The following is a 12,304-nucleotide window of genomic DNA, read 5'->3' as shown; positions in this document are numbered from 1 at the left end:
TTTACATGTCACTACGTTTAAATAGGTTGACTTGGGACATTTTTTTTGTGGTTTTTGTATTAGACCCGTCGTCCATATAATTGTAAGTCAATGTACAGGTATATATCATTTACGTTTCCAACAGGTAATCTTAACTTACTTTTTCTAGTCTATCCATAACGCAGCGTCTTGTAATTACGAAAAACCCGAGATTCTTTGTTAACTCTTTAACTAGTTTATTCACATCTGAAAGTTTATTCATTTTGACTTCTTAGGTTTTTACGATTACTATATATATTAGTACCTAGCAGAAGAGCGCTTTGTGAAAGCGTTCGTCCAGAGAAGTACTGCCGCCTTACTTATTTCTGCCGCCAAGCAGTAATGTCAGCAGGGTGCTGGTGAAATTACCGGCACATGGGACTTGTCAACTTATGTCTCAGGGTGACGGGCACAGTGGCTGTGCTCCTCAGTTCTTTGCGATTTAAAGCTTTGAGTGGCACTGCAATTGTTATCGACAGGCGTGTATCTTATCATCAGGTGCACAACTTGTTAGTCCCATCACTTGATATTATAAAAAAAAACATTGAAAATGAAACTATTTTTCCGGATTTAAATCGCGTATATTTGTTTTTTCAAACAAACCGACGTTTCGGGCCCTTTACAGGTCCCATGGTCACGGTTGACTGAGGTCTTCCGACAGTCTTCAACCAGTTATGTATAATATTGATGCAAACCACCCTATTTTTTCACTATAGTTACAATAGTTATTAATTAAATACCTACCTTATTTTTAATTTTACAAAGAAAACATTCCAATTTACGCTATATTAAGTTTTACAAATTATTTTATTGAATGAATTTTTATTAAGTTCAATTTATTATTAATTATTAATACCTAGGACCTGAGAATATATAGGACCTGTAAAGGGCCCGAAACGTCGGTTTGTTTGAAAAAACAAATATACGCGATTTAAATCCGGAAAAAAAGTTTCATTTCCTATGTGTAACAATCGCGAAAACCTAAGAACTCGATATTGAAAATGAAATTATTTTTCGGATAGAAATCTTTTTTATATAATGAGTAGTGTACTGATCATGAATGTTGGTTACCGATATTAAGTTCTGGGGAAACGAGTAGAATAATCCTATCAGTGTCCTTCGTCCTATGCAAGTGTCTGGTAAGGAACAATTTCATGTGCTTCAAATGATCTTTCGGCATAGTAATCAACAGATCTGCCAGCATATCCTGTGTGTAGGTAAGATATTAATTACATAATATAATGTTTTACGCATTTCTTTTTCTTATCGTATCGATGTCGTACACTATAATGATTGCCATCGTGTTGAAAGGATTTGCTAGTTGGCGGGCGTAAGGTATTCGTCGATTGTTGTCCATTCAATGGTGCGCCAGACGTACAGTAAAGGAATGGCATGTGTCGTCGTGCGGGAGGCTCCTGTCGTGAACCCTGTGACGATGTGAGTTCCTTACGTCGTCATTCTACCTTTTTATCGCATTTTCTCCGGTCCCGGGCCACTCGTTTTTAAATTTTGAATCGTTCTTTAATAATTCCTTTGCCTCGCCACTCTGATTTTGTTTCGTTCCGTCGTCACTCCCTGCCCGATCGCGGCAGCGAACACGTCTTTTCGTTAGCCTTTACCAGTTAGTTAGTGCGATAAACATTTTAAAGATCACAAATATTAATAAAACGGGAATTATTTATAAAACTGGATTTATTACCACTTTTTCTTTACCCTTTTGAATTTTGAACTTTAAACTTACTAAGCAAGATGTATGGAGGCTCCGGAGTCTACTACTGTCCTGGCTACATTACAATCCTACCGAACATTCCAAGTGATACCAGCAGCGGTACACGCTTTCAACCCCAAGCACTAAGGGCCGTATTCCAGAACTCTACTCAATGCTCAAATCAGGACTTGAGTACGGTTTCAAGCAGAGATTTTATTTCAGAACATTACTCAAGCGTAGAATCTGTAATAGGAGTTCACCTGAGTAATGTCAGAGGGTGACAGCTTGGCTTGAGGCTTATTTTTAAACAATGTTTGAGATTCGTTTCACCTTTGCTGATTCCTAAACCGTACTCAACTCTAAAATCTTGTCTTGAGTGTTCTCAAAATCTGTATTTACTTGAGTGAGGTCCGGTTGCGCTTGAGTACAAGCGTAACCAGATTATTATGTACTCCAATGATGGGCAAAAAAATTACAATATTACGATGAAACAAAAAAAATATATCAATAATGAATATCATACTCAATTGCTTCGGTTGTTGAAAGGCCTACAAGACCCGTACGACATGGAGGAACATAGATTTAGGCAGCGATATAGTAAACTATAAAACTATATCGCTGCCTAATGATATATTTTTTTACCATATCTTGGCTTAAAAACCAAGATATGGTAAAAAAAAATTAACCTATCATAACAGATGAGCGAAACCAGACAATCGTGGGTACACAATCGCACCTGAAATACAGATTCTTTGCTTGGGTTTGTATGTATGGGAAAAAGAATTTAAGAATTTCCAATAGTATTATCATAGTAATTTAGGAATTATAGCGATCATCGTAGCAAATAATTTTCATTTCCAATAGTAAATTTCAAAGTAACGTATTTAATTTTGACAATGATAAAATTCTTCATTTAAGAAAGACAAGAGGCGATACAGTATTAATAGATAAATACAAATGAATGAACGAAAATCGCATACAACCATGGACAATCCTAACTCAAACTTGAGTATAGTTCAGCTGAGTACGGCACTGAGAACTATTCAAGAATAAACAAAATGCTTAATTAAGATTTCAATTAATGCTCAAGCAATGCTTCGTTGATTGATGATCACGGCGATACTTGTCACGTTCTGAAATGCGACCCTGTGGTTATTGTGGTGAAACGCGCGTTTGCATCAATGCAACGATACAAACTCGCGATTGTATCGATGCAATCGCCTTTAGATCCCAAGGCTAACGATGTAATCGCGCGTTTGTATCTATGCAGTCGCGCGCTTGCATCGCGTTTGCATCGCTGTTAAAAGTCGCAGTGTGTAACCGCTCTGTTCCGCTCTGCTAATATAACGGGCAGAAATCAAAATGTTACCTTGAACAACTTGTAAATTCTATATTTTTGTAGATATGGAATAAATTTAGCTGGCATTTCCAAAGGTCTTTTTGTAGCGTCCGTTTCCGTCATTTTGCAATATTATAAAATATTTAATTAGAAAAAAATATTTTGTGATAAAATATTCGAACGAACATTATTTGACTAAATAGACATTTAAATATTTATTGTCAGTTTGAGATATATTTTTTTAATCTCTTTTGTAAAATGTTCCATCCTCTAAGGTAAAATGACATATTTACTATGTATTTACTCATAGATTTCATAGAAGCGGATTTTAATAATAAGATGGCAACCTGTAACACATCTACCATCACTTACTTAAGTACCACCATCGACTTTTTTGAAGACGGAGTAAAATGACAGTTCATTTCTCAAAAGTGGTACCTGCTTGCTTAGAGGACGGAAAAAATAAAATAAAAGACTGCTTGCGAGCAGCTAGTGATGGCAGTCGATAAATATTCTATCGATTATCGATTGAATATTCATCACGCTTATGGCATGCTTATAAATAGCACGACGAAGTTGTTTCATTTGATTCATCCTCGACCTATTCATCCAATTACTGTGCGCAAGCTCATTAGAATTGTCAATTTTTGGTAAAGGTAATACATACATACTTACACTGTATTTAGAACTATGTTTATGAAAAATACAAAGAGGAGACATATTTTAAAGTTTTTAATTTTAATTTAATATATATAATTAATGAGAAGAGAAGAGAGAGATAGATAATCAAATCCGCCTATTCTTGTAAAAATGTATCGTATGAATAAAACTTGATCTCGGTACTAGTAGGCCAACTGTCAAAATAAGAATAAAGAAGGCAATAACGCAGTTAATTAGTAATCATTAGATCGTCGTAACATTCACAATTCAATCATTTTTGGCAATTTTTTATCTTCTTTCACAATTTTTCGATAAAACTATTAACAACAATTACATAACTATTTAAATTTATATGAAAACTGGCAACCTTACAAATGTCATTTTTACTCTGTCTTCAAAAATGACGACTATACGGCTGTAGTCAAAATAATATATTAAAAACTTGAAAACACAAATAGCCATTATCTTGTGTTTCATATATTATAATCGTTAACTCTTATTTAATTTCAATAAATTTTCCATTTTCTGTTTATCGTAATGGATTTTTTGTAATAACAAACAAAAGTAAATCTTATTCCGCTGCGTTATAGTCGATTGATACGATTTGATATGGTCGATGAAAAACTCAGATATAGTTAATAAGCGTTAATCGTTCATCGTCATTCAGCTACTGTCGCTAGATGACAGCACATTGATTAAAATTTTAATATAAAATTAAGACGACGCGATGACGACGCGTCGTAACTTGTAATTGGTAGATATAGAACTTTCAATATCTACATATTGCAATAGGCTAAAGTTTAAAATATTAACAGTCTAGTACCTAATACTTAGACAATACACAGACTACGGCTCTAATACTGTTACTTTTTTTTTTACATTAAAAGGATATTTGCTTAAGAGCAGAGCTATTTAGATTTTTGTTTTTTTGGCTCTCCTGTCAAATTTTGTCTAAAGAACTTATTAGGTTTTGCTCTGGGGCATCCGCTCTGCGTGCATTTCTATTAATTTAACATTTTTACCGATTTTAATAAGATGACAATTTGTAAACATCTAGGCTATGAAAAAAAAGTCGTCAAAAAAGCCGGTTGTCAAAATTCAAAATTCATTCACGTGCGTGTGTGTGCGTCTGTCATTGTTATGCATGTACTTTGAGGTTATGTTTTGGTATACACTGGTTCGTAGAAATTGTGTTACACTGGAAATATTAGGTTTCTTACTGTGACGACACAGCATAGATGCGGGTCAAATGTCACAATTGTTCATAATATCTCATTGATAAGTTGCGTATGCGTGCCACTTACTAAGATTTCATTTTTCGATGAGCATTGGTGACTGTGCAAGCGTATAGGCACGTTTTTTCAATGGACGCAATTGGTTACGCAGCTGAAAGCGTCTAGATTGTCGGTCGACTCTCTGATGACTAGCCCCAGTCGATTTTTGAGTTTCGTAGCGAGTAGAATGTGCCAAAGGATGTTCTCCTCCAAGTATAGTTATGAGGTATGTAGCCGTATTTACACTTGACATTGACCTTCACTGTTTAATTATTAGTTAATGTATGTGGAATAATTTATTTATGGAAATTTCCTTTTCATATAAAAAATAATGAATTGAAGAAAAATCTTTATATTTAAAAGTTAACAAATATTTTCCTGTAATGTCCCAAAATATATTGTGATAGGTAACGTCGGAGGCAAAATTTTAAATAGTATTTCAGAATAGTGAACATTTTCTTTTAATTTTTTCATTAAATTGTTTGACTGTTTTAAAATTATCACTTCAGGATAAACCTACTTCCAGTGGTGGTATATTATTAGCCAGTACAGTCAGTCTTATTAATGATAATATTTAATTATTAATTGTTTAAATTATAAGTCCAAAAGATTTCCGCGCCGGAGTAGGAAATTTAATACCATAGGCACAATGTAAAACACCCAGATCAGAATTAATTTATAAATTTAGCTTTCTAAATTTATTTATTATTTATTGTATTCTATTTTATTTTTATTTAATAATAAACAGGTAAGGCAGAAAAGACAGTAAGAGCTTAAACACTAGGAAGTAGAGCTAGGATAAAATTGGATCTCCTCGGCAAGGTGCCCAAGATACTGGCGGCGTTCCCCCTTTGTATTGCTATGCTAATGCATTGTACTAGGTAGCTGTCGCCCTTGGGTTTCTTAGACAGTCTATTAATTTTTTGGATAAAATTTTATACAAATGAAGGGCACTGGGACCCCACGGGCCAAGGGTTTCTCCAAACCTACTCCTAAAAACTCCAAAGGCTGTAGGAGGTTCTCAATTTGACTGTGTTTTTTTTTTGTATGTATGTTACGCTATAACTTCAGTATTTGTGAACAGATTTTAATGATTCTTTTTTTGTTGGAAAGAGGGTACCTCCTTAGTAGTCCCATTTAATTTTGAAAAAATCATCCACCTCTAAGGGGCGCTGTTCATGCATGAAGATTCATTTTTATAAATAGCTCCTAAATTTTGTTATAAGGAGCAATTATATTAATAGTTGATTTTGGTATTCTCCAATTCAAGGCAGTCTTCTCTCTCAATATACTTATTTCAGCTGAGTTACTATTTTACTTCTCTATTTATAGTCTATCTCTTAAATCAACTTGCTTTTTTTTCATAACCCAACCCTAGATCTTTCCAATAAGACAGTGAGCTCTATCAATAGCTACTTTTTTCCAATAGGGACTTGCAGTTAGTTGGCTTAGTTGGCATCTTCCCACCACATAAAAAAAACAAAGTCTGCAAATTCAATTAAAACTAAAATATGTTTGGTGTGGCATGGTTATGCAGACTGTTGTTCACAACATGACATCTAGGCTCTTATTTTATGTTTGTTTATTTATTTATTTTTTCATTTGTTTTAGGAAGCCATACAGAAGCTGAATTTGCTTCAGTCAAATAAATCAACCATTGAACAGATCAGAAGAGATATTAAAACGGGTCAAGTCAGTAGATGATGCCATATAATATTGTTCAAACTTTTTAACGTGGTCTAACCAATTGTTTTCCAATCCATGGCAGTTTAGGGATGCAAACTAACATACATTAATTCACTATAGAAGTTATAGTTTTAGGTTATACTATAAACATACACATAGGTATGGTTATAGGTAGGTATATTATGGTTTGTAGACAAAAATGTAACTTTTCATGTAACTATAATTATCGACTTAAGGGCTCTGGCAATACTATGACAACACTGTTATGTAACCTGTTGTTTGCAATTCAATCGTGGATAATGGCGTCAACTCAATGAAATTAAATCTGCTACTATTATAAAGCTATTCTCGTTGTAACCATTAACCAATAACTCAAAACAAATTGGCGGTTTTCGGCACTAGTTGCATTTAAATTGATTAACATTAACTGCCTGTTGTTGCATGTTGGAATAATTTCCAATAGCATAAAGCACAAAACATAGTTTCAAATATGTGACTTAGGACAATAGGATAATAAATAGATAACAATATGATATAACATGAGAAAGAGGACTTTATGTTGTGCACTGAAAGGTTATAATCGTTAGATTTGCAAATCGAGCATCGTCCAATCATTTGATTAGCGCCATTTCTCTCTCACTACCTATTGGCTATTGCATGCTGCACGCAATCGCAACACTAAAATAGCAGTTATTATTAACAGCACTTTATACAGTTGTTTTATAATGAGTTTTAGAGAACTTAGTGATTAATGTATCACGGTATCTGCTGTTGTAATAATGACCACTTTTAGTTAACTGCTTCCGTGGCCGAACGGTTACCATGTTGGTCTGTCACGCAGAGATCCCAGGTTCGATTCCCGAGGCGGGAGAAATATTTGTATGGTTTACAATGGTTTCGCTCGTGAGCTTGTGTGTAATTTGTTGTTGTTTACGTGTGAGTTCCATGGCACCCGCTATATATTGTTATTGTTAGTGCAGCACTATGATATCGGAATTTAGGGAGTTAATTTAAAGTATGAACGTTTTCATAGTATGGACGTACCCATTTCGTCATCAACGCGTATAAAATTTCTATTTTATTGTTTATTTTCTAAACATTCCAAAATATGTGTTGTCTCATGTTTATTTTTAAAATGGCTAAAGTATTTAAATTCGTAAGTACCTATAGAAACTCAATTACAATATTATTTTTGAGACAATAATTTGTATTAAACACATAATCATCATTCAGCCATAGGACGCCCACTGCTGAGCATAGGCCTCCCCCAACGATCTCCACGACGACGATCGGTCCTGCGCTGCCCGCGTCCATCGGCTTCCTGCGACCTTTACCAGATCGTCGGTCCACCTGGTGGGGGGCCTACCCACTGAGCGTCGTCCGGTGCGCGGTCGCCATTGAAGAACCTTTCCGCTCCAACGGCCATCGGTTCTCCTAGCTATGTCCCCCGCCCACTGCCACTTCAGCTGAGCAATTCTTCGAGCTATGTCGGTTACCTTAGTTCTCCATTTCTTTTCATTTTCTCATTTCTGATTCTATCACGTAGGGAAATACCGAGCATCGCTTTCTCTTGAGTGACCTTGAGCCTTCTTATGAGGCCCATAGTGAGGGACCACGTTTCTGATACACGTGTGATCACTGGCAACACATACTGGTCAAAGACTTTCGTCTTGAGACACTGAGGTAATTATTATTAAATATTAAATACTTAATAGAAAATAATAATTTGTCGCCGATGTACTCAAATATCAATAAATAATACGCATATTCAAATATTTGAACTGATTATATAGTCAGTTCGTCAGAAGGGAATGTCCACGCTATTCTTTAGTTTAGTTAAATTAACACCCTCAATTCCGATTACTGGTCATAATAGAGAAATACTCTTCATCTATAGAATGCTTTTGTGATTGGCTTACTAACGCTATTATTATTAGAGTAGCATATGTAGGATCTGTGCAACCCTTCATCCCTGCGACCAGCGTCTTTTGTCACACCAACAGATTTATTTTGCTGTAGAGACATGTGAACTTTGATCGTCTGTAACTCATCTGGCTCTAGCCAATGTTAGCCCAGGAGAGTTTTGTATATTTTGGCATAGATAAGTGCAGAGGTGGGTCAATTGTGGTAGGACCTACAATCTCACGTTAGCGTGACATGTGTTTGCTTAAACCAGTATTGTGTTAGAGCCCTCTTCTGCCCAATACCAGTGTCCCTAACTTTCAGTGTTTTGGTGCAAACTAACAAACAAACTGGGGAATTCCTACTGTACTATGAGTACTAGAGCAACTAATTTAGAAAAGTTTACTTTCCAATTTAGTCCTACCGGGAATCGAATCCGGGATCTCCGCATGCAGCGGCCGCAGTGCAAATCGTGAGGCTATATAGGTGATCAATAATCAGGGCTTACAAGTGTTTGAAGTCACCGCATAATATTGTTCAGACCCTTAAGTACTCTACTGCTAAGAGCTCGTTGTGAGAGAGTTTGTTCAGGGAAGGACCGCCACCTTACTTATTTCTGCCGCCTAGCAGTAATGTGAGGATTATTGCGTTCCGGTTTTGAAGGGTAAGGGGTGCTGGTGAAAGTACAGGTACATGGGACTTGGCAATTTATGTCTCATGGTGACGCTGTGGCAGTGCCCCTCAGATGTTTGCGATTTAAAGCGTTGAGTAGCACTGCAACTGCTGTTATTTATTATTATTTGATATATATAAAAAACCATTACAGTTCCCCTTAGATAAATACATAGTGGGATCAAATGAATCTCGCTTTTATATACATAATCTTAAAACTACTAATACGTATATTTTTCCTAACACGTTTTTTAACAATAATCTACTCTAAGCCTCGTATTCCAAAACTCTACTCAATGCTTAAGTCAGGATTTGAGGAGACTTGAGTATGATTTCAAGCACTGGAAATACGACTCTAATGGCAAGGACTTGAGTATGATTTCTAGTGCTTTGAATCATACTGACTTGAGCATTGAGTAGAGTTCTAGAATACGACCCTAAGTTTGACAACAAATGCTGAAACAAAAGATGTTTAAATTTACATTTCTTAGGTTCAAGTCTAATAACCTCAGGCAAACTGTTTAGTAAGTATGGTATACGTTTCTTTAGATTTCTATCTCCATAGTAATTGTCAACTGCTGTGGACAAACGTGTCGCTTACAACCAGACGCACGACATGTTCGTCCCGATACTTGGTATCGTAAAAAAATAAACGTGTTACTAATAAAATGATTGGCCATGCACTGATGTAATATTTACCAGAAACATCTGGTTCGGATTCAGATTTTTATCTACACTTTGTTTGAGTGTTTTAACATTTAACTTTTTATTCGCTTACGTACTTTACAGATTGCGAAGTTATATTACAATTTTTCATTTCTTTTTCTATTACTTTTAATGAAATTTCGATTTAATATTGTATGTATTATTAGTACTTTTCATAATAAAGGAGTAAATAATCAATCAATCTTGACCGTGGAACCTGTTAAGAAGCCGTTGATTCTGGGAAATTAAAAGTCACAAACTTTTTGATGACATGAGAGAGCACAAAATCATTTGTTAAGTCAATTTATTGCGCTGTGATACATGAAGAGCTTCGCAACTAAAATTTGATGTGTACATACATACCATCATTCCAGTCTCCTACTGGGGTAAACAGAGACCATGACTTCAACTCGCTTGCTCCTGAAAAAACTTATTTCGCTTCCTTCTGTCGTACAGTCTCCTCATACATCTTTGATGCTTGGCATTGTAAGACCATGCGAACATCACGTTCGTTCATTCCTCGAACCTGCAAGATGTGGAATGATCTTCTTCCTGAAGTATTTCCATTGAGCTATGACTTGGGGTTCTTCAAAAAGCGTGTTACAGGGATGTCAAAGGCTGGCTAATCATAGGCAGCTCATCTGATCTTGCAAATGTCCATGGGCGACGACGACCACCCCATCAAGCGCCTCGTCTGCTCGTTTGCCTCTTTCTTTACATAAAAAAATATACATGCCTGTTTCTTTTTGGTACTGTAGACTAGGCTGTACTCTATGAGTAGAATCACTGGCTGAGTGAGATTCATAATTAGAATGCTTTGAAAAAGAATGGAAGATCTTAACAATTAAGATTATTGATTTGTAACCCTAAACATGTAAAAAGTAAAATAAAGTATATTTTTAAGGATTATTCCAGTTACTACTACTATTAACGTACGTACTATTAACCTTTTTTTTTTATGATATCAAATGACGGGACGAAGAAGTTGTGCGCCTGGTAGTAAGAGACACGCCTGTCTATAACAGTTGCAATCCCACTTTCCAGCTTTAAATCACAAAGATTCGAGGGATACTGCCACTGCGCCCGTCACCCTGAGACCAGCGTTGCCAATGTGTTGGGAATTTCAACTGACTAGAACTAGATTGGGGCCTTTGTGGGGATTGGCGCTATGTGGGTTTGGTTTGATGGGCTCTATTGACGCTATGCTAGAACGCCCGCATTGACCCCACATCTATATGGGACAATGCGGGCAAACAATTTACTTTCATTTTTTCTACACAACCAAATCTTCATACAGAAATGCGCAAACTTAGAAAACATGGAGAATTACCTTTTGAGGACTGGAGTACCTCTGACTAGACTGGATGAACTGTCTGTGATACATGTTGCCGGGACCAAGGGAAAGGTATAGTATTTATAGTACAATTAATATAAATGTTTGTTTAAGAGCTGTGTCTAGGCGGACGCTGGCGTGGTGGCTCGTGTGCCGTGCGGGTGGATCTATTGAGTCAATCCGCCTATACCATTCACAGTGTATGGTCTAGCGTCTAGCACCTGTCTGCAACTTCGACGTGTGGATCTAACGGTTTTAGTCGCTTCGGCACTATGAAAGCCAAGACGCCAAGACCCGCTGCCTGCACACGCCGCCACGCCCACGCCTGCACTCTGAATGAGCCCTATCTCTATTCAGCCTCTAACTTTGATTTCCTAATACGATACGCACGACATTTTCCCTTTTCCCTTATCTGATCTAAATAACTTCGTCTCGGTCGTCTTCTGCTTCTCTTTCCTTCGATCTTCCCTTCTAACAAAACTGTCGTGACGTATCAGATGCCCAAACATCTTTCCCCTTCGGTCAGAAGCTTCTTATTTGTAAAGCAGGTGTTTATTTTGTAAAAAAACAATGAAAATACAATATATTTCAGGGTTCAACAAGTGCAATGTGCGAATCGATACTACGCGCGCACGGGTTTCGTACAGGGTTGTACACGTCGCCACATTTAGTGGCAGTACGTGAGCGCGTTCGGCTAGATGGCGCTGTTGTCACGCAGGAAAAGTTTGCTAAGCATTTCCATGAGGTCTATGATGTTTTGTACAGTTCACAGGTAACTTATTCCATTTTGTCGCTTTGTCGGTACTAACTACAATACCTAATATAAGCGTAATATAATAAGACAATTAGTGCTACTTCCGCCTTTTTGGCGCGTCGTCAATGCCTATACTTTGCTCGGAGCGTAGGGTTGTCACATAATTTTTTTAGTAGTACGTCTAGGTTGTAAATATAATTTGATAAAATTATCGTGCTTTATAGAAATAACTTTTGTTGGAAAGCAGTACTTA

The 12,304-nt window shown here is 36.5% G+C and overlaps 1 protein-coding gene and 1 long non-coding RNA gene across 2 annotated transcripts; one reads left to right on the top strand and one right to left on the bottom strand.

Annotated features, from left to right (window-relative positions):
- Positions 1 to 138: 138 nt before the first annotated feature.
- On the bottom strand, positions 139 to 3,183 carry LOC113233506. The gene is made up of 3 exons (XR_003310711.1): positions 3,096 to 3,183; positions 1,090 to 1,225; positions 139 to 225 (listed from the first exon to the last, which is right to left on the bottom strand). It is a non-coding gene; the product is annotated as an uncharacterized LOC113233506 (long non-coding RNA).
- Positions 3,184 to 5,023: 1,840 nt separating this feature from the next.
- LOC113233505 (folylpolyglutamate synthase, mitochondrial-like) lies at positions 5,024 to 12,069 on the top strand (the record flags this gene model as incomplete). The annotated part of the gene is made up of 4 exons (XM_026468629.1): positions 5,024 to 5,225; positions 6,611 to 6,691; positions 11,262 to 11,369; positions 11,890 to 12,069. Coding segments are annotated over exons 1-4 (450 nt in total), but the record flags the coding sequence as incomplete, so codon positions are not given.
- Positions 12,070 to 12,304: the final 235 nt, after the last annotated feature.

The sequence above is a fragment of the Hyposmocoma kahamanoa genome, unplaced genomic scaffold (assembly GCF_003589595.1).
Source record: "Hyposmocoma kahamanoa isolate Upper Pololo Valley unplaced genomic scaffold, ASM358959v1 78919, whole genome shotgun sequence".
Taxonomy (NCBI): domain Eukaryota; kingdom Metazoa; phylum Arthropoda; class Insecta; order Lepidoptera; family Cosmopterigidae; genus Hyposmocoma; species Hyposmocoma kahamanoa.
This window is presented reverse-complemented; position numbering and strand designations above follow the sequence as displayed.